A 22,509-nucleotide genomic window follows, 5' to 3' on the forward strand; every position below is an offset into this window, starting at 1 on the left:
CTGTGCTTTTGTCTCTGTTTTTTCTTTTTTCTTTTGCCCTACCCAGGTACGTGGGGACTTTCTTGCCTTCTGGGAGGTCTGAGGTCTTCTGCCAGCGTCCAGTGCGTGTTCTGTAGGAGTTGTTCCACGTGTAGATGTATTTCTGGTGTATCTGTGTGGAGGAAGGTGATCTCTGCGTCTTACTCCTCCGCCATCTTCCCCTCTTCTCTACTCTGTTGTTTATAATTAGCTATGTACTTACCTTTACCAGTGTCTTTTATTTCTTCATGTGGACTTAAGTTACTATCTAATGTGTCCTCTCATTTTAGCCTAAAGGACTCTGTTTAGTATTTATTGTAAAGTAAGTCAACTGGCCACCGATTCCCTGGTTTTTTGTTTGTTTGACTTGGGAATGTCTTAATTTCTCCTTCACTGTCAAGGGATAGTTATGCTGGATTTAGAATTCTTGGCTGTAGTCTTTCTTTTAGCACTTTAAATATGTCATTCCGCTGCCTTCTTACCTCCACGGTTTCTGCTGAGAAATAAGCTGTTAATCTTACCAGGGGTCCTGGAACATGACGTGTTGGTTCTTCTTGCTGCTTTCAAGCTTCTCTTTGTCTTTGGCTGTCAGCATTTTGCTTATGACGTGCCTACATGAGGCTCTCTTTACATGTATTTTGTTTGGAGTCCCTTGAGCTTCTTGGATATGAAGATTCATGTTGTCCATCAAATTTTGCAAGTTTTTGGTCATTATTTCTTCAAATATTCTTCTCCCTTTATCTCCTCTCCTTTTGGGACTCCCATACGGTGTGTTGGTGTTCTTAATGGTGGCCCAGAGGTTTCTGAAGTTCTGTTTTACTTTTTTTCTTCCTTCTCTGTTCCTCAGGCTGGATAATTTCAACTGACTTCTCTTCATGGTTGGTGATCCTTTCTTTCGCCAGTCCAAGTCTGCTGCTGAACTGCTGTAGGGAATTTTTCGTTTCAGTTATTACACTTTTCAACTCAGAGACTTCTGTTTCTTTAAGTAGTCTGTTTCTCCTGATAGTATTTGGTGAGGCATATTGTTCTCATACTTCTCTTTAGTTCTTTTGACATTATTTCCTTTAATTCTTGAACGTATTTGAAATAGCTGATTAAAGACCGTAGTAAAGTGCATTCTTGTCTGGGCCTCCTCAGTGACAGTTTTTGTTGACTACTTTTTCCCCCATGTGTGGGGTCATTCCTTCTTGTGTCTTTGCGTGTCTTCTGATTTGTTATTGTTATTGAAAACAGGACTTTTTAGAAAAATGTGGCAACTCTAGAAATCAGATTCTTCCCCTCCCCAGGGTTTTTTGTTATTTCTAGCTCTACCATTTGACTTTTCTTAGTTTCTGGGTCTTTGCTTAAATGCCCCATCTAGTAGTGCAGGTTGGTCACCTTCTCTGTTAGTTCCTTTTACATGTGTCATGGTTATTTTAACGTCCCTGTATGATAGTGTCGTTCCCGGGTCATCTCTGAGTCTCATTCCGTTGATCGCCTTGTTTCTTGACAATTTTCTTGATCTTTTCTGTATTTCATAATTTTTGATTGACTGCCAGGCATCTTGTATGGAACACGAGAGTCTAAGAAAAGTAATATTTGTGCCTAGAAACGGGCGTGGTTTTTCTCGGGCAGCTGGTGTCAGAGGTTGAGTCGTGCTCGTCAGTGGTTGAGCTGGGTTTGGCTTTTCCTTCACTGTGGTTACTGGAAGGTTCTTCTCAGTGTGTGTGCTCTGCCACCAGCTTTCAGCTGTCCCCGTGCCTGAGTCAGGGAGGACCTCTCTCACGTGCTGTTGCCCCTCCCCTAGGAGCAGAGCGCTGGTGATTTTTTTAGTCAGCTCTTTCCTAGGCTGGGGTCGTGGGAAGTGGGGAAGCTGCAAGGGGAGTGGGGTCAGGGTGCTCTTGGTTCCCGTGCCACCTCCGTCTTGGGCCCCGTGTGCCTCAGCCCTGGGGGTGGAGCTTTCTCAGGATTCTTTCTCCTACCCAAGGGGTAAAAAGGGGTTTTCTCCCCACACTCTCCTTCCCTCAGGTCTAAGGGCCCACAGTGTTTGCTGCCCCTCTGCAGAAGCCTGAGAGGTCAGGGCAGGCAGGTCAGTCTCCATACCTTTCCCCTGGCGGTGGCAGACCTCTTGCTCTGTGCCTGTGTTGCTGTGAGTGAGGCTGTGTCTGACCTCCCGCTTCGCCTGGGTCTGTCTCACGAATGAGCTGCTGTACTGTCCTGCGAGCTCACGCTCAGCTGTCAGCAGTTCTTGAGAGTTTCAGCTGATGGCTTCTTACTCGTTCCTAGAGGCCCTGCCTTCCCCTGCCGCAAATGACGCAGCCCGCACACCCCATCTTTCCACTGACAGGCTTGTCTTTCCTAGAATTTCAGTGTATTTGGTTGCCAGTTATGACCTCAGGTCTCTGATGAGCTCAAGGAAAGTTGCCACTGTGTAGTTTGTCCAGCTCTTTAACCAACCTTTCAGCCGCGGACAGGTCGTTCTTCGTTCTGAGCTGTTGATCTCTTTTCCCCATTGGCTTTTGTTTATGATAGAGCGCAGCGTTTGCAGAGCTGGTGCTTAACGGGAGCGGGTTCTGACGTGCTTTCTTAGAGCAAGGTCCACAGAGGGCCCCGCCCGTGCTGAGCCCGAGCCGGGCCGTACCACCAGCCGCGTGGTCCACTGACCTTCCCGGGACGGTCAGCGCCTGCTCAGGTGCAGAAGCGTTTCACTGCAGCACTGAAGCCCGGCAGCTGAACCACTGCATCCAGAGTGGGAAGAGGGCAGATCGACCTTGTAGCTGGGAGACCAGGAAAGGGGTCAGGAGGTGAAAGGTCAAGAAGATGGTACATGGGCTCCGCGTGTGGTGTGTAAGAACACACCTCCCTGTTCCGTGTGCCAGGCCTGGTTCCTCATAGGTCACGCGTACCTTTCCGTGTCATGGGGCATAATCACACCGTCCTTAATTACAGCAAACTCCCTACTTCTTTTTGAAGAACTTCCATTTGGTCAAATTCTAGTGGATATCTATGATTACTTTTCTAAGATTAATTCCTAGATTTGGGTTCATCAGAGGTTTTAATGTTTTTGATACAAGTCGTCAAACTGCCTTGCAGAAAGCATGTTACCACTCTGCTCTCAAGAGGACATGCTTTGTGTGGGCCTGATGGTAGGGGTTTTGCTATTTTGGAAGTTAGTCTCATGTGTTTCTCTTCATATTAGAATGCTTAACTTGATTGCTTCAAACTTCCAATGTGTGGACATTAATTTTAAATTCTGTTGAGAAAATAAAACCACAAACGTGTTTGGGGTAACTGCCTTTTTAGCACAAACTGCATACTTTTCTCTGAGGATTCTTCACGCCAGATTTTTTGAACTTTAAAGCTATTCTATGTTCCTGTGAGTAAATTTCCTTTAAGTAGTCATGAGATAAAGAAATCTTGACCAAAAAGAACTAAACGTAATTTTTTTTTTTTTTTTTTTTTTTTTTTTTTGGTATGCGGGCCTCTCACTGCTGTGGCCTCTCCCATTGCGGAGCACAGGCTCCGGACGCGCAGGCTCAGCGGCCGTGGCTCATGGGCCCAGCCGCTCCGCGGCATGTGGGATCCTCCCGGACCGGGGCGTGAACCCGCGTCCCCTGCATCGGCAGGCGGACTCTCAACCACTGCGCCACCAGGGAAGCCCCTAAATGTAATTCTGAGTGAGCATCACAAATACTTAGAACAGTTCCTGGAAGTTCACTCTGGGTTAAATTTTGACCTTGTTCTCATGGTCTGAAAACTAACTGAAAGTCCAATTAAAGCGTGTCTGGAAGGGCGGATGGCGAGCTCTAGGTGGCCGTCTCTTTTCCCCAGGCCAGCCTCTGCTCCTGCCGCCAGTCTGACCTCACCTTCCTCTGGGGGTTCATTCTAGGCCAGCGGCTGAGCTCTGAGGACAGGCGCCTCTCAAGTCCTCACAGCCTCTTTCCTTTTAAAATAAAATCATTTATTCTCATTTTCTTACGGCGCTTCCTGAATGCAAGGAAGCTTGGTGTTTCTCCGTCTGCTGGGTGAGCTGTCTGGATGGACGTCCAGCCCCACGTCTGCACCAGGCTGGTCTGAGGGCTGATAAGGGGCCAGTGAGTGCCCCCCAGCCCTCCCCACTGAGCACCTCTGCTTTGATCAGCTTTGCGTTTTAGGCTCCATGTTAGATTTCGTTTAGGTAGGGAAAACAATCCGTGTGTGGGGAAATGTTAGGAAAGCCGTCGCTTTTATGCACTTGGGGGACCCCGCTGAGTTTGCAGTCTGTTCTGTGTGTGTTGTCCTTTGCCTTTATTGTTTTTTGTTGCTTCTGGTTTGGGGAGGCTGAGTGTCTGTGTGTGGGGGGTCTCTTGATCTTTCAAAGACCCTCAGGGAGTAACTTCTCTTGCGTCTTAGAAGTAGCAGGTTGTCGTCTTAAGCGGTAAGTTTGTTTTTTTTATTTAGAATCTTCTTTTACTGGGGTTTCCAGCCTTGCTCTGGCCTCCAGAAAGCCAGAACTAAGTCTGTGTTCCGCTTTTAGTGACCGGCCACAGGACCTCCTTTTTCCTGCGGTGCTGTCACCTCGGCTTCATCTTGTTGAGGGCGAATGGTGTGCTTCCAGCAGACCTTGCCTTCGTGGCTCTAGTGGTCTCTCCTGCCAGTCAGGGTCTAGAACATACACTGGTATGGAACTACGAACCTAGAGAGTCATGACAGCATTTGAGAACACAGTTAGAATGAACACAGGTGCTCTTCTGGTTTAAGCTGTCGCTCATTTAGAGATGAGGTGAGGCGTGGAAAGGAGGGCTGCTTTACAGTGACGGTTCACATGAAGAAGTTAAGAGTACTCTCCTCTGCAGTGCTCTGACGTTTGAATACGTAAGACACTGACTATGCTGGGAGCACGTGGAAAAGATTAAAAGTATAGATGACAGGTTTTCATCCCTGGCCAGTTGCTGTTGACATTGCAGATGGAAGACCGAAGAAGACCTCACTGTGAATATCAGCAAACACCTTGAACTTATCCTTACTCTGGGTGATAATGTGCGTCCCAAGAAGGGGTTTGAAGTCTTGCGCTCTGTGAGGCGCCCCTGCACCAGCGTTAGGAAATTAGCACTTGAACATTTTAGCCTAGACTATGCTAAGCACAATAAATATAGACTGTGAATTAATTTTATTTGGAGTAGAAGTTTGGTTGTACTCTACATGTATCTAACCACGAGCGTGTCTTCCTGTAATATGGAGGACTTGAAATTAATGGGCATGCACTGTTAAAATGAAATGGGGAAATCAGCTTGTAATTGATTAGTTCTCTTACTAAAGCAATAGTTGCAAAAACTGGTTGGTTCTAAAAGTCAAAATAAGCATTATAAAGAAAAGTGTTGAGGGACTTCCCTGGTGGTGCAGTGGTTAAGAATCTGTCTGCCAATGCAGGGGATTGGGTTTGTTCCCCGGTCTGGGAAGATCCCACATGACGCGGAGCAACTAACCCCATGCACCACAACTACTGAGCCTGCACACCACAACTGCTGAAGCCCATGCACCTTCGAGCCCACGAGCCGCAGCTACTGAGCCCATGTGCTACAACTACTGAAGCCTGCGCGCCTAGAGCCTGTGCTCTGCAACAAGAGAAGCCACCACAATGAGAAGCCCGCTCGCCGCAACTAGAGAAAGCCTGTGCATAGCAACAAAGACCCAACACAGCCAAAAAAATAACCAAACAACTTAATTAATTAAATAAAATTACTTTAAAAAAGGAAAAGGAAAATGTTGAGAGAATTCAGTCCTGTGTCAAATAAGGTAGAATCATTTTTGCGGGAAATAAAATTTTTGTAGATATGATGAATAATAAGATTCCACTGCTGAGGAATCATACCATGTAGGTAGTTATTGTTATCCTTCTTATATATATATATTTTTTTTGTTAATCCTTCTCAGCACTAAAGAGGAATGTGGGTCTGATCATTTTCTGTTCCTTTTTTTTGTTCTTAAAGTGACATAGTATAAAGGTTTTTGCTAGGTTTTTTTCTCTCCAATATTTGACTTAGTTTCAAGGCTGTTAGTGAGGAAATAAAATGCACTACATTTAAAGCATCACCTGTCTTATTAGATTTACTTTGGGAACTTATCCTGATATGCTTATTTAGAATGATAGGATTTATATTGCTAGTAATTTTTTATTTTAGTTTGTCATAAGTAAAACTAAACCTAATAGCTTGAATTTGCATCTATAACTAAATCTTGAATCACACTTGAAAGTTTTCCATTAACCTCTTCAAAGAATACACTTCACTTGTAAGGGTTTCCATTTCCTCCGTGTCCCTAACTTTGATTCTGAATTGTTGGTGCCAATAGCTTTGCACCTGCTTCACTGCCAATTCTGTTGAACTCAGTAAAGATGACGCTTAAATTTCCTTTAGTCTACTGAGGACTCCTGTGCTTTTCTGGATCTAGGAATCCAAATCCCCTTAGGGGTTAGTGCTTCCTGAGGAGCTCAGCTCAACTCGCAGTGAAGATTGGAGCTGACAGAGGGCTCTTCTATACATGACGGGGCTGTGGAGGAATGACCTTTGTACCAGGAAACTTCACAACACAGGCAGGGACTCTCAGTGGTTTCTGGTTGTGCCTTGAACTGACTGTAGACGTTTGCATAGTTTATGGTGACGTTGCTAATTGGAGTGTTTTTATTCCAAAGAACAAAAATCTTTAAGCTCCTTTTACTCTCCTCCTGTCAAAATGTCATCAGGAAACCCTCTGAGTAAAAGCAAGGCTAAGGAATTCCCTGGCGGTCCAGTGGTTGGGACTCTGCGCTGCTTCCACTGCAGGGGGCACGAGTTCGATCCCGGGTCAGGGAAATAGGATCCCACATGCCACGAGACACAGCCCAAAAAAAAAGGCTAGCTCTCAGGGCCAAAGGCACAGGCTTGGGCAGGCCTGGGTCCCACCGTTGGGGAAGCCTGTGGCCTCACGTGTATCTTCATGCTGCAAGACTGGCCAGGAGAAAGTGATTCCCAGCAATAAAAAGAGAAACAAATAATGTGTTTGATGAAGATTTTATCTCTAGACTAAGAGCCTGGGAATCAGCTACAAATCCTTGTGCGATTCGTCTTGATTCTATGAACTCATCCAACATTTGTCTCCTCTGCTTCCGTATCCCAGGAAAACCAAAGAAATTTAGCAAGAAGATGGAAGTAATCACAGTCCAGGCCATGATTCAGATCTTCTCCAAGAGTTTGATTATAATTTCTAACTAAACACATTCTAGCTAATTTGGGAAAATACTAAATATAACTTCAAAAAATTAAACATAGAATTACCATATGATCCCTTTCTATATCAACAGATACAGATTTGTATATGTACAGATTTGTATAGAATCCATAGAATTACCAATTCCACTTCTAGGTATACATCCAAAGAATTGAAAGTAGGGACTCAGGTATTTGTACGCTCGTATGAATACGAATGTCCATACAGCATTGTTCACAACACCCAAAAGGTAGAAACAACCCAAATGTCCATTGGGGAATGAATGGATAAACAAAAGTGGTGTTTTTTTAAAAAAAAACACTGGAATGGAATATTATTCACCTTTAAAAAAGAATGACGTTCTTGCACAGGCTACACACAACACGGGTGAACCTCAGGCATTACGCTAAATGAAATAAACCAGACACAGAAGGACAGGTGTCATATGATTCTACTTACATGAGGTCGCTAGAGTCATCAAATTCACGGACACAGAAAGTAGAAGGGTGGCTGCCAGGCGAATGAGGAGTTAGTGTTTCACGGGGTCGGCGTTGCAGGTTGGAAGGTGGAAAGCTCTGTGGATGGATGGTGGTGATGTTTGCACAGCAGTGTGGATGTGCTTAACGCCACTGAACTGGACGCTTAGAAGTGGTTAAAATGGCAAGTTTTATGTGTTTTTACCATAATAAAAATTATGTTCCCAAATCTGTTTGCTAATGTTCTATTTAGGACTTTTGTTCCCCCCGCAAAATACATGCATGTGTGTGTGAAGCAAAGCTAAGCTGAAGCAGTTTCGGGGGTACTAGACTGCCCCTTCCCCATGCCTGGCCTGGTGGCAGGAGTTACGAGGTGACAGATAGCTCTGTGGTTTGTTTTCATAGGACAGGCAGGTGGGGGAGGGGAGTTGCAAGCGGCCCCCTGGCCTGCTGGTTGGGGGCTCCATGACCCCAGGAGGGCAGCTGAGCTCTGGACCTCGGCTTTCATCTTGTGGAACAGATTCAGTGAGATGCCAGGACCCCAAGTGCCGATGCACCTGTGGTGTCCATTGTCCTGCCTTGTCCTCCGCATCCCGACCTCTGATCGCCGCCTCAGAAACTAGTATGATTGCTCGCTGGCATCTACCCCCTTGCTTTGGGGGAAGAATAAGGGAAAAAGTGAGGAAGGGTTGTCACTGAATGGGAAGCCCTTCTGAGGCGAGGTGTGGAAATCTTCAGGATGTGGAAGTATTTACTCTCCCTTAATGATATTAACTGCAGACAGTTACAAAATTATAAACACAACCATTGGGCTACTTAGCTGTGAACGTGTGGGCCTGTCTTCTCTAATGTAATGCAGCTCTTAACAAGGTCAGCGGTGTGATCTCATCCGTCTCAACTTCCAAACTCCCTGCAGGTTCCCAGACCTTGAGCCTTTGCTGTCTCCTTTTTCTTCCCCCCTGTCAAATATTTATTTATTTGGCCGCGCCGGGTCTCATTTGCGGCATGTGGGCTCCTTAGTTGCGGCTTGTATGTGGGATCTAGTTCCCCGACCAGGGATCGAACCCCAGTCCCCTGCATTGGGAGCACGGAGTCTTAACCACTGCGCCACCAGGGAAGTCCCTGCCGTCTCCTTTGATTCACTCGCTAAATTTGTTAATGGAGAAAAGCAATCGTGTTGACTGTCTTTGAGTATTTCGAGTCTCTCTGCATTTCTGATACCCTGATTGACTGTTCTAGCATCTCCCTGTCATCTCTCCAGTGGTCATCACTTCTTGTATCACGTATTCTTTCTCTTCTTTTCATTTCCTTATTTGTCTCTTTCAGTCATTTGGACTTTAAGGACCCTCTTCTGCTTGGGAGGAACTGTTCCTGCTGACCGGGTCTTGGTCCTCTGACCTAAGCTTTTCCCTCTGGGAATCCTGAGCATCCTGTTGTGCCGCATCTGTTGGTGCGCAACAGAGTCACGTGGGAGGGGCCCCGCTCCCCTCCCAGAAACCCCGGAAACCCCAGGTGGCTGGGAATGTAGCCCCAGGAGCATTTGTTTTTAAGCTGCTCAGTGATGCTGTTGTGAGTCAGTTTGAGAATCTGTGGACGGCAGAACATTCCACTTCTCGTGTCAAATATTACGCTACTGTATACCTCTTGGTTCATAATCTTTGGTTTAATTGGGGGGCTAATCTTATATAGGTTTTAGGAAATTATAATTAATTAGCTAAACTTTATTTAAAATTGCATAGTCTCATTAATTGCCACTTTTATCTCAAAATGTTATTTTTCTTTTTAAGTCTCCTCATTGCTTTTTCATACTTAATATTCCTAGATTGGGTCCCTCCGGAAACTTAGTTATTTAACAGAATAATTTCAGATGAAGAAATCATAGCTTGTGCCCTTTTTCTCGGTCCGTTTTCAGAATGCTTCCTAATTCTAGGTACTCTTAGATTTGTTAACTCATTCATTTCACTATTTTCCATTCATCTGCCTTCAGTATATTTCTAGCATTCATGAGCTGTTCCGTGGTGGCAAGGAATTCTGTGTGCCTCATGCACTAAAATGGCATTTATACACCCTCCATCCTTAGGCATTCTTTTGCTCTTTAAAGAATGAGTTGTTCGCAGTGTGTTTTCCCCAGTGCAGATTCTGTGCCAGTGGCTACTCGGTACAGAGTTGTGGAGCGCCCTGGCCCTGGCTCGGTGAGGCTCCAGCTCAGCTTAGGAAGCTGGGATGCAGGTGGTCCTGCCTGGATCCTGGAGCAGATGGTGGTACCTGATTGATTCCCAAGAGGGGATGTCTGAGACATGAAAGAGACCCAACTATGGAAAATCTTGGTTATTCACCTGATGCATTTTTATTTAAGTTGGGGGGGGGTGGTTGTTGTTGCTTTTGGTTCTTGTTTTGTAGGGAAAATACTTTCATGAAAGGTTTGAGGAGAGCTCTCGTGGTTGTGGCCTTGATCACAGCCAGTGTGTTGTCAAAACTAGAAGGTAGAGAAGCAGTGAGGCTGATGGAGGTCAAGCTAGAGGTGAAAGACTGGAAAGCGGGCCGGTGGAGAAAGCAGGGCAGGGAGGGGCCAAGGACCGGACGTGACGTGAGCGTGCAGGGCAGGGAGGGGCCAGGGACCGGAAGTGACGTGAGCGTGCAGGGCAGTGATCACAGGTCTGTCCCTGCCCGCTCCCACCCTACAGGTCACCGGCCAAGAGTCAGGACAGTGACCCGGCAGCCTGCTCTCCCCTCCAGCCACCCACCTCCCAGGGTGGCACCAGCCAGCGAGGGACACCCTGCTGATGCTGCTGAGAAAGCGGGAGGCATGCTGACCGGGTGGCGAGGGCTCGAATCTCAGGCTTATTTATTGGGTCAGGTGTATCCCAAGTGCCAGAGGCAGTGCTGGGTGCCCTCCTGCTCTGGGGAGTCACCTCTTACAGCCCAAGGTGGCGAGCGTCCAGGGGGCTCAGCGGGGGTGAAGGGGGGGACCAAGTCCGGGTTGGGGCCCAGAGGCACAGCCCACGCTTTCTCACAGTGGGTGCTGCGTGCACAGGTGCTCAGATCATTCCTGATGCATCAGTCGTGTTGGAGCAAAGCATTATAGGAGCACCGATGATATGTTAATGTCTCTTATGGAGACAGCCAAGAGTGAGCCTATAAACTTTAAATCCAGAGATCCCCACGGACAGGGAAGTGTAATTGAAGGAGTTGCAGCAGAGACTTTTGTAATGACTTACAGAGGAGTCATTGAATGTGTTATGGAAACAAGGGATGCTAATGTTTAAAGCCTACCTTTAGTTCCACGTTCATTTGAAGAGTTTTCTGTTAATGAATTCGGTTTGCAGATTATATAATCTGAATAAAATGGTAGGCTTTTATATCATTAAATACGATTAGGTTCAGTGAGTGTGGATGACAGCGTTTTGAAACGTTAGACTCCATAAAGGAGGGCGGATAATTCTGTAGACACTGTAGTGCTTGCGCTCTGACTTCAGACTAAAGAAAGTAATGGCCATGAATATCCAGGAGGCCCAGGTCCTTTTCTTCTTCCAGCCTCCTGGGCCTCCTCACCTTCAGTCTTCGTTCCCAGGTCAGCATTTCCCCGCAGCGTGGAAGTCACCTCCAGGCAGAACGCCCAGTGTGTCATTGGGCTCACCTGCCCCCTTCATGCTGGCAACACGGTTGTGCCCTGCCTGTTGTCTGGTGTCTAAAATGGTCATGTGGTGGTCTGTTCTGTTCTCTGGGTCTCACTGGCCAATGAGGAAATCCAGACCCCGTTTCTCTATCGTGGTTGGGAGCACATTTCACGTTAGAGACGTGCTTTTCGAAGCCGTGAATTTTTACATTTTGTTTATTTATTTGGTTGCACTGGGTCTTAGTTGCGGCTCACAGGCTCCTTAGTTGCAGCATGCAAACTCTTAGTGGCGGCATGCATGTGGGATCTAGTTCCCTGACCGGGGATCGAACCCAGGCCCCCTGCATTGGGAGCACAGAGTCTTAACCACTGCACCACCAGGGAAGTCCCTTGAAGCCGTGAATTTTAACAGGTTAGCAGTACATGTTTGAGGGTATCTTTTTTTTGGGGGGGGGGGCTGCGTTGGGTCTTCGTTGCTGCGCGCGGGCTTTCTCTAGTTGTGGCGAGCGGGGGCTACTCTTCGTTGCGGTGCACGGGCTTCTCATTGTGGTGGCTTCCCTTGTTGCGGAGCACGGGCTTCAGTAGTTGCAGCACACAGGCTCTAGAGCGCAGGCTCAGTAGTTGTGGCGCACGGGCTTAGTTGCTCCACAGAATGTGGGATCTTCCCGGACCAGGGCTTGAACCCGTGTCCCCCTGCATTGGCAGGCGACTCTTAACTACTGCGCCACCAGGGAGGCCCCTGAGAGTATCTTTTTTGCTCTTAGAATGTTTTAAAAGAAAACCGTTTTTCGGAGACGCTGAGTGAGGTTTTCCTAGCTGGATTTCATGCCGGTTCCCTGGAGCTTTTGCCTCCTGTGTTTCCCTCAGAGCCTGGGTCACACTGCGTGTCGCACGATGGTTTCCATCGTGGAGGACGTCTTTTCCTGAATCTCAGTGTTTGCCTTTTAGTTGAGTCCTTAGCAGTGGCTTCTGCTCTGAAGTGTGGCACTGCTGCCCCCGATTGTCACGAGGCTGGGTGGGCTGCAGGCCTCCTCCTCTGGGTGCAGGGGGCTGGGCTGAAGGGGCGTTGGGATCCCCGCCCCTCATCTGCTTGGTCAGTGGCGACCGCGTGTTCCAAGCACTGGGGGTGCGGCAGTGAATGAGACAGACGGGGAGCTTGGTGACGTCCAGCCACGGAGCGTAAGTAAAAGTCGGGTGGGACAGGGTGAGCCGGGTGAGGCACGCTGCGAGGGAGACAGACTGGGCCGCGTGGGTGCTGCCGGGAGGGCCGCACGCGTGGGGACCGAGGCTTCCCGAGGAGCTGCCGCTCAGATGAGCAGAAACAAGCAGCCGTCTGGAGCTCTAGGGCCAGAACGTTCTAGGCAGAGGGAACGGCGAGTCCAGAGGCCCTGGGGGAGCACAGACCTGAACGGGGGGACGCACGTCACGAGGGGCGTGGCCCAGCGCTGGCGCCTGCGAGTCTGAGGGCAGTCCCGCCGTGAGCACTTCTCCACCTGAACAGGGTCCTGCAGGTGGGGCTCATATTGGGCTTGGGGGTTGAGTCACTGGCAAGATCACAGGCTCTGCAATCAGCAGAGCTCTAACAGGGACACGAAGGCCAAAGCCAGCAGTGCTGGTTGGCGTGAGGCAACAGAAATCCACGGCTACATTTGCAGAACCACGGAGAGCTCCGGGGGACGCGCTGCCTCCAGAGCTGCTTCCAGAGCTCACGTATCAAGGCTACGTGGACCCATAGCCTAGAAACCCTCTGCCTTTGCGGAAGGAAGCCACCAGGGAAACTCCTGGAGCGTTGAGGAATGTGTGGCTTTACTTACCCTGCGAAGCAGGAGCAGGTCGGGTGGAAGGGCTGATCCGAAGCCAGCGACTTCACCCTGGTGGGCGGCGGGCACCCAGCACGCAGAGGGCTTCCCCGTGTCACCAGAGTCATTCCTGCTGCTTTGACACAGCACCTGTTAACTCACTCAGGGTTGGTAACATCAAGGTCCAGACACACCAGCAAGCGCCTCCCCGAGAACCTGCTCCTCCGGAATGTGCCGGAGCCCCAGCCGGGCCGCCCGTGGCCCTTCATCGCCCTCCCCCTTCACCCGGGGCGGGCGGCCTCCCTGCCTGCCTCTGCGTGGGCTTATTTCTGACGGGACCTCTTTTTAGGCAGGGGAATCATTGTCAGTCCCGTAAATACCGGTCCCGCTCAGCTGCAGTTGCTCTTCTGGGGCCCTTACCACCGCATTTTAACAGATTCCTGGTTTGAACATGTATGTTTTTTGCATGTGACAGTTTTTGTCTGTCGTACATTGAATTCTCCATTCTGGCTTCTGCCCTCCAGTGAGACAACTTCCCGGGTTTAAGAGCGGCCCCTCGTGCCCCACCCCCCCGCCCCACGACCTCTCCATTCCCCTCCTCTCTGTGGCACACGCCACTGTTGACACAGCCTCGTCGCGTGGCTCCGCTCCCTCCCTTGGGCAGCCCCCTGGCCCTGCGCGTGACCCTCCCCGCACCCAGGCAGGCTCGCGGCTCCCCCTCTCCTTCACTGCTTCTACTTCTCAGCTCCGCTGTCGTTTCTGGACACCCACTCCGCTTACCACAGGCCCCGCTTCTGGGCTCCGGAGCCTCTTCACTCTTCACTTCAGCAGTGACTGGAGAAAACCACAGTTCCCTGTGACACTCCCCTGCAGATGCCCCGTCTCCTGGGCACCAGGCTCAGTGGCTTAGCCTCATCCATGGCCCGTTCCTCCCTGCACCCGAGAAGTTGTCCGTTCGCGTAGACTCCAGCTCAGGGCAGATGGGTGGAGGAACGATGGGCAGAGGGAGAAGTGGGGACAGCAAGGACAGCCCAGGCGGGCCTGTGACAGGCCTGAGAAGAGAGGGCAGTGCAAGGATCCCTGCTGGCTTCCTCAGAAAGATTCAGCAGTGCCCTGTCTCACTGGTAACAGCTTATCAAATGCTCTTTCCGTTACAGATCCTTTAGAAACTTATCCTACAGGTTGGCCAGCACATTGGAAGGGACAACACAAGCCAAGGTTATGCGTTGCAGCATCATTTGTAGTATCAAAAATTGCTGGTAAAATGCATTACAGAAATCCACAACGCTGTGTCTAATGTGCTGCCATGTGTGTTTGTTAAAGGCGGGTGAGAGAGAAGCATTTAAATTCATATTTGCTGATATACACATAGGGCACGCTGTAAGACACCTGGAAACCAGACACAGTGGCTATGGAGGGCAGGGGGTCGTGGGCTGATGGGGGAGGCCTTGTACCATGTACCTTTTTATAGTCTCAGAGTCTTGTACCATTTATGTATTAGAACCTCTCCCAGATTTTCCCAAAAATGAATTTATTTTCAATTCTAAAAACCTCCAAAGTAGTTCTACTAACTGAATGAAAGTCAACCTGTTTAACCAGGGAGACGATCTGACTTCTCTAAACGTCCCTTCACAAGTCGTCTCCAGCGGCTTCAGCTCATCTTCTTTCACTTTGCAGGAAGTAGTTCTGACTCGTAATTCATCCAGCTCTTCTCCTCAGGGAACTTCTCTCCTTGCTCGTTTTATTAGTAAAGCCCGATCCAGTTCCTTGCATTTCTTTCCCTTTCTTCCTCCACCCAAAGGCTCTATACATTACCAGGTTAGATGATATTTAGACAGTTCACACCCATAGGAGCATAATTATTTAACACTTGAACCCTTAGCCTGACATTTCCCGGTAACTCTAAGAAAGTATCAAACTCTTGACTTTATCGTAGTAAGAAACACCAAGTTCAGAAGGCCGTGTCTTTAAGGCTGAGCGAAACACAGCAGCTAGCCTGACACAGAACAGCCGACAGAGAAGGGAGAATCAGCGGGACTAACTTTCGGTGGCAGGAGAGAGCGCCGTCTCCAGCCATTGAAAAGGCTGTTTGAAAATGTAGTAGAACTGGGACCAGGGGGCAGAGTGGCCCGAGGGCGTGGCGGACCCGCAAAAACGGGGCGGGGCTGCTTCGTGAGCCTGTGTGAGCAGCTCTTCATCCAGAAGAAATTTCGGCTAAAACGGCAGATAGCTCGGCTCTAATAATATTTCTTTGAATCAGTTTCCATTTTTCTTTCAACTTCTCAAGCCCGGAATATGTCCTCTTCATGAGACCCGTTCTAGTTCAGTTCCGTTCCTCAAAAGTCTCAAATTTCGCAGTTTCCTTTCAGCACGTTCCTTCCCATCTCTCGTTTTATTAGGCGGGATCAGTGCGAGGGCGATTTCCTCGTCAGACTTGGGAGGCAAACAAACGCCTATCCTCTCCAAAGGTTCTACTTTTTAAGCTTCTTAAATTAACACAGTCGATCCTGGGTCTGTCGCAAGCATTTTTCCCTAATTCAAAGGCGAGTTGATGGCAAGACCTCACCGACTGCTGTGCTTTCGGACCCCTGGCAGGTTCCTCTCCATTCATGGATGCGCTGACGGCCAACGGGACGACCAACCTGCAGACGTCAGTCACGGGCGTGACGGCCGGGAAGAGGAAATTCATCGATGACAGACGAGACCAGCCCTTCGACAAGCGGCTGCGTTTCAGCGTGAGGCAGACGGAAAGCGCCTACAGGTACAGGGATATCGTCGTCCGGAAGCAGGACGGCTTCACCCACATCCTGCTGTCCACGAAGTCGTCCGAGAACAACTCTCTCAACCCAGAGGTGAGCACCGTCCCTGGGGCTGCTCGGGGCCTCCTGTCTCTCTGGGCCTGCGGGGCCCGGTCCCTGCTCTCCTGCGCCCTTTCTCATCCCCCATCCCCACCCCGGGCTGTTTCACCCGACGGTGGAAGCCAGCACAGCACGGCAGGCCTGCTCCCCGTTATACGTGGGGACAGTGTGGTCCGGCGAGGACCCGGCTTCCTGCTCGGGTCTCTGGCTGTGAAGAGGGAGGTGGCGGTGGTGCCCCTGTGCTTCCACCTCCCGGCCAGGAGCTCTTCATCCACCGGGGGGGCGGGGACGGAGGGCCTCCCTGAAGTCACATGTAAAGCGTGTGCACACGCCATCCTGTAGCTTTCGTCAGGTCCCAGAGCTCTCTGTTCAGACAAGATTAAAGAGCCCCAGGTCCAGCCTTCTGAATATCTCACCATCCTTCCCAGTCGGTCCCAGCACTCCACGTAGTGGAACTTACAGCTGCAGTGATGCCAATGCATTTGTTACTGATCGTACCCGGTAAAGGTAGCTTCCCAGGATCGAGGGAGACTGGTGCTCGCAAAGGCTCGAAACTTAGTTCTGTGAAGTATCTAAAATCGGAAGCGTTTGAACCTGCACTCTATCATGCCTAAAATTGTAAGTGCTGGTAGTTGTTTGTTTCCTGCTTGTGAACAGCTAGGTCACGCCTTTTCTGGACGAGAAAACCAAACCACAGAAAGCTAGTGTGTCTGGCCAGGATCACGGGACAGGCCAGCTCGGGGCGGCTGGTCCCCGGTACATCGTTAGACCGTTGGTTATTTGTAAGTCCTTCAGAGAGACCATTTTAAGTAGTTTGTGCCCTTCTAAAATGCCTCCATGCTGGTGTGCTTGTACTCGTTACCCGTACGCACTAAACTTGGGGTTTCTGTCCCAAGGACGGAGGCTGGTGTCAAATGAAACCAGACTAGTAGTTCGTTTGGACTGGTTGCATGCGCCACCTGCTGTCCACACTGTGGAAATGCCAAGGGGATATAATACGTAACTCACCCACTGAGAGCCGCAAGGACGGGACCATTGAGTAACTCAGATTCACACATCTCTCTAGTTATCCTCCGTTCGTAATTTGTTATGTGATGAGACTCTGTCCCCATTATTCCCAATCCCTGGTTTCAGAAAATAAGAAACTTGCGAGTTACTTGGTAGGTACAGGCAACAGTATCAGTCTGTAAATGCACTTTGCGTGGGTCGAGATGGTCCAGTAATGAGATGCTCTTAGCGTTCCCTTCGCGCCCGTGACTCCCGGTGCCTTTCAGGTGATGAAGGAAGTGCAGAGCGCCCTGAGCACGGCCGCCGCCGACGACAGCAAGCTGGTGCTCTTCAGCGCCGTGGGCAGCGTCTTCTGCTGCGGCCTTGACTTCATCTACTTCATCCGGCGCCTGACGGACGACCGGAAGAGAGAGAGCACGAAGATGGCTGAGGCCATCAGGTACGCACACCTGGTCCGCCGTGAACGCCGGCGTGACCCAGGCCCCGTGGGGCAGGTCTGGACAGGCCTGCGAGCAGGGCGTGCGTCTCCTCCCCTGAGACTCGCTGGTAGCAGAGTTGATCGGATCTTCTGTCTCTGCTGTGGGCCACTTGCCTTGAGCAGATGACGCATGTCAAGGTTGGCTGGAGCCCAGCACACGCTCGATGGGGGGCGCTCCAGGGGCAGAGCGCAGGGTAGCACGTGGCGGGGGCTTCGGCCGTCCACGCTCCGTGTGCTCTGCCGCCAGCCCTGGAATAGACACTGTCTTTTTCGTGTGGTAACTTACCGTTTGCTTGACTCTAAACTAAATTGGCTGCTTTATGACACACTAGTTCCGTAACAGTACACACAAGTTCATCCTGAGTTCCAGCTACACAGCAGGATGGTGGAAGCCTTTTTCCTGTCTTGGCCTGGAGTAGGCGGGGCATCTCTCTCCAAAAGATCTCCCCAGATGGTTTCGATGGGCGCAGCCCCAAACAGCCCGTCAGAGGAGCCCTGGAACCCCACACCTTGGGACTATAGGGCATTGCCTTGGCCTTTCAGAATATTTTTAATAATTCTCAAAATTAATGTTTTCTCACACTACATACACGTGTGCATGTATACAAGGCATTATCTGTTCGTTAATCTTTTCGAACATTACTATTTTTTAGGCTATCATAGGGTAGTTGTTTCTCCAAAACTAGTTTGAAATTTTATCTGATTTTATTAAGCATTGCTTCTGGCTTCCTAAATAATTTCAAACCTGCAGCGTACTAGACGGGACCATCTTGTTAGTCAAAGTAAACTGCTTGATCAGTGCACGTAATTTCTTGACAAGTCGTAACTTTAGGATAACTTGTAGATATTCCTATTATTGACCCATCCCACTCTTTCAGGATGAATTATAGGAACTTAATGTTCATTTTTAAAATACAGATGCTTATGCCTCAGGTGGTGATTTTGTGTATTCTCCATAAGCTCACACTGACTTTCCACCTGACCGTGTGACCTGGGGGCTCTGCTGAGTGAGAAGCCAGGGTTTGTCGCCTCCGTGCTGGCTCACTCCCCCCGTAGACGGTTCCCTGAGTTCCACCAATGAACGTTCTGGGCCGCTTCTCCAGGGTGGGGTTGCCCTTGACGGGGGCAAAGGCTCGTATTGTTGGGATTAGACAAAGTAGAGGAAGGATAGATCAAGCGCGATCTCATGTGTTGAACTTCTGGGTAGTTTTAAATGCTAATTTTCTTCAGCCACCCGCTCCATTTCAGAAACTCCAGACTCTCCTCACTCCCCACAAAAGGCCGGATTGGTATCCTAGGGGAAAGCCGAATCTTGCTTTAGGAAATCAGTTCTTTCAATGATATGTTTTTGTCAATGTGAATTTTTCTGAATGCACGCAGGCAGGATCCAAAAATAGTTCCACCAGATTGACTTAACCTTTACTTCTGCTCATTTGCATTGAAATTCATGTTTATGTGTGTAAGGTTGGCTTATACACATAAAGCTATTACTACGTGTATCTTTTGTTTCTGTGGTGTCTCGTCTCAATGTTCCTTAAAACTTTGGGCAAAGAACATCAATCGCAGTGAGTTTCCGAAAGAAAGGTGGGAAATGGGAAGGTCAGCTTCTTAGGTAGCTGTAGGGGCTAATTCCGTTGCTGGGATGGCAGTAACCAGTTTGCAGATTAATTGTAATAAAAATACTCAGCACATTAGTGATAAAAACAGTTATTAGGGATCAATTTATAACATTAGGCTTTTGCAGTCTGTGGGGACCAGTAGCTGCTGCTTTGTGTCTGAAGGACCAGAGCCTCCTCTCCCCAAAAGGAGGCGAGAGGAGCAGAGATTTGGGGAGGGAGCAAAGCCAGAGAGGAAACGTTGACCTCTTCCGCATTCACTCCCGTTCCAGGCACTCTCGTGAAGGGGGAGATCAGTTGAGAAATGGCAGTGAACTGGCCCTTAACAGGTCAGTTCTTGGTTTCCCCAAAACAATTCCTGGACTGTTGTTCTCAGGCGATTTTCTAACTTGGTGAGGTCTGTGGGGTAGTAAATGTACTTCAAAAGAATGGAGAGAATTTCGGTTTTAAGAGTCTTTTTGGGGCAAATATGATCTCTTTCCTTCCCTGCTGTTCCCAGCACAGCCTTTCACTCACTTCATAGGCAATCCAGAGGAAAGCGAAGTTTAAATTCAGTATGTTGCATTGAGCACATTTGAACGTTCATGCATTCTAAAATACGCCCCGCAAAGCAGTGGACAGACGGTCCCTGGCTGCCAGGCCCCCGAGAGCCATCCCGGGGCCCGAAGGCGCCTCCCGCCTCTGGCTGCCGTGTGGCTAAGCCTTCTTGGCTCAGGGAAGTTCCTGCAAAACAGAAAAGCAGTTCTGTGAACTTCTGTTTGGGGGTTTTGGGGGGTTTTCTTTGTTTTTTTTTTTTAATTTTCACACGAGAGGGGTTTCTCTGTGGCCCGTGCTCGCTCTGGCATCTCAGAGCTCGTCAGATGGCGCGGTGGAGTCCTCCGAGAAGGGGCGATGGCCTTCACTCCAGAGGGAGTCGGTTAATTCATACTCCTCCCAGAAAGAGCCCCGGGTTTAGATGATCAATCTAAGCAAAAATAAAAATCATCTTCTTAGGGGGGAGAAAATTCAGTTCCAATTTCTCCAGCCTGATTTTGCAATATGTATTTTAGAAGCAGATTTTTTTTCTTTTATACTGACATATGAGAAGGATTCATTCCTTGTACCGTTTCTCTATAGAATCCCTTTATTACACTGTTTTGATCACCTCTTTCATGTTAAGCTACCATCCCATCCATGGTTTCCAGATGTCAGCACTGAAAGAGCTTCCACTTTGCCCCTGTTCACATGAGCAGATGAATGTGGGGCTACTCAGGGAAAACGTCTGCTTTAAACCAGGGAGACAGCAGTTACCTTCTCAAGGGTCGCTGGTAACTGAGCATAGAAAATGCATTTCTGTCACAACTCGTTGACCCAGAATCCTCAAACAGTGGCGGAACTGAAGTAGCTTCACGTACTGGTCTAGGATTATTTCAAGGACCTATTGTAAAGGTTGTCTGGCTCTTTGCATCCTTAAAACCCAGTGTGATCTTCCTAACAGTGCCCCAGGCTCTCATTTAAAAGTCTCTGCAGCTCATTCGAGTGACCTAATTCTCAATCCCCCCAACCTTTGGGGACCCTGGGGCAGGCTGAGGTCTGTGCTGACTGCAGGGGCTTTTGAGAAGAGTTCCCAGAGTGAGGCTTGCAGGCTGCCAAACTCTAGGGTCCCCTCCCCCCCACACGCACCCACACACCCTACACACCCCCCCCCCCCCCAAACCCCCCCCCCCCCCCCACCATCCAAAGAAGACACGACCCTTCCTGTCAGTATTTGGGGAGGAGAGGAGACTAGATGATAGAGACGATCTGCACAGATTTACCTTATTTTTAAATTGCTGAATTGTAGGGAGCAGGACCCAGACTGGTATTTTTTGGCTCCAAAGCTGGGGGGCGTCAGGTTGAGAATTTGGAGTTCTGGACTTCTGATCCAGAACATAGCTGGCCTTAAAGGCATTATCTTGTATTCATTTTGGGTGGGTTTGTCCTTTTCTTCACCATGTTAAGTCTTCACACGACGCGACCTCTGATCATCGTTAGCTTCACAGTGCAGGGGAGGGAGATGCACCATCTGGCCCTGAACCGAAGAGCAGAGCAGCCCGCCTTCCCAGCCTGACCCTCCAGCAGGTCCCAGCAGTGTGATGCTCTTGTCAGGTCTCACATCTCACACGAGCCTGTGAGCTTCTTGTCCCTACGTCTCGTAACTCATTCCATCTAGTTCTATATAAACTCAGGAAATTTCTGTGTTTCGAGTTAATCAGTAAGCCGTCTGAAATCACAGACCAAGTCCAGACCTGGGGACTGGAACCCTGGGGTTCCTGACCCCAGGCCCCATGTCCCTGCCCAGCACAGGCTACCGCAGTGACGCCAGGCCTCCTCCGGGAGAGCTGCTGGACTGGTCCTCCGAAGCCCATCGTGGTTCCTGGGCTGCTCCTGCCGTCAGGGGAAGACAGGTTGGCCCTGGAGCCCAAGCCGAGAGCACCTTCCGCTGTGTTGTTCCCGCAGAATTCACACAGGTCCTGTGGCGACAGCCACCCTGGCCTGGTGTCCAAGGCACCACTAAGCCTTTGCAGCACATGGTACATAAAGCCAGGGCCCCTGGCAGTGGGGAGAAGGCCGTCAGCGAATTCCAAGTCACGGTGATGCCCCCGGAGTTCACATCTTGGTGTATTGAATTCCGTAGAAGTAGATTTTTCTGTTGCTCAAACATGCAGTGTTTTGAGTAACTCCCCCATTTATTTTCCATTTTAGAAACTTCGTGAATACTTTCATTCAGTTTAAGAAGCCCATTATTGTAGCCGTAAACGGCCCAGCCATTGGGCTAGGAGCGTCCATCCTGCCTCTCTGTGACGTGGTTTGGGCCAATGAGAAGGCTTGGTTCCAAACACCCTACACTACCTTCGGACAGAGTCCAGATGGCTGTTCCACTGTGATGTTTCCCAGGATTATGGGAGGAGCATCTGTGAGTACCTCTTTTTAAAAAATCATCTTAGAAAACTTCCTGCAGAAGTCTAGTTTGCTTAGTGTTTCTCTAAATACAGACAAGGTGTCATTCTGGGGAGACTTCGCATCAAATGCGCTTGTAATTCAGTTCTTGTTCTTAAATCATGAAATCACACTCTTAGTTCAGGAGCTCGTGGAAGGTTTTCACGGTTTGGTTCATAGACTGTTTAGGGAAGAGGCCCTCCTGCCATGAGGAATCTCTGTCTCTGCGTGATTAACACCGGTACCCACGAGTAGTAAACACCCAGTGTGACCCAAACGAACCGGAGTTTGCAGTCAACGGGTTCTTGCCCTCATAACCTGAAAGCTGCCCTTTTAGGGGAAAGCATGAAGGAGCAAAGCTGGGCCTTTCCCCCCAGGATTGGGGGGCTTTCGTCTTACCTGTTAAATCCGCCCATCACAAGAGTCTGTTTGCGTTGCAGCTTGTGGGTTGTAGAAAGTTCACGTTGACGTTCCTCACT

General features: G+C 49.3%; 1 protein-coding gene across 1 annotated transcript in view; it reads left to right on the forward strand.

Moving 5' to 3' along the window:
- CDYL (chromodomain Y like) overlaps window positions 1–22,509 on the forward strand; it is a 160,247-nt gene that overhangs the window by 131,994 nt on the left and 5,744 nt on the right. Inside the window, exons 3-5 of the mRNA XM_027128269.1 lie at window positions 15,708–15,964; window positions 17,245–17,417; window positions 21,797–22,007. Coding sequence (XP_026984070.1) covers window positions 15,708–15,964; window positions 17,245–17,417; window positions 21,797–22,007 — 641 coding nt within the window. The remainder of the gene's footprint in view (window positions 1–15,707; window positions 15,965–17,244; window positions 17,418–21,796; window positions 22,008–22,509) is intronic.

This window comes from Aethalodelphis obliquidens, unplaced genomic scaffold (assembly GCF_003676395.1).
Source record: "Aethalodelphis obliquidens isolate GAN/ISIS:26980383/991018 unplaced genomic scaffold, ASM367639v1 scaffold34, whole genome shotgun sequence".
Classification (NCBI taxonomy): Eukaryota; Metazoa; Chordata; class Mammalia; order Artiodactyla; family Delphinidae; genus Aethalodelphis; species Aethalodelphis obliquidens.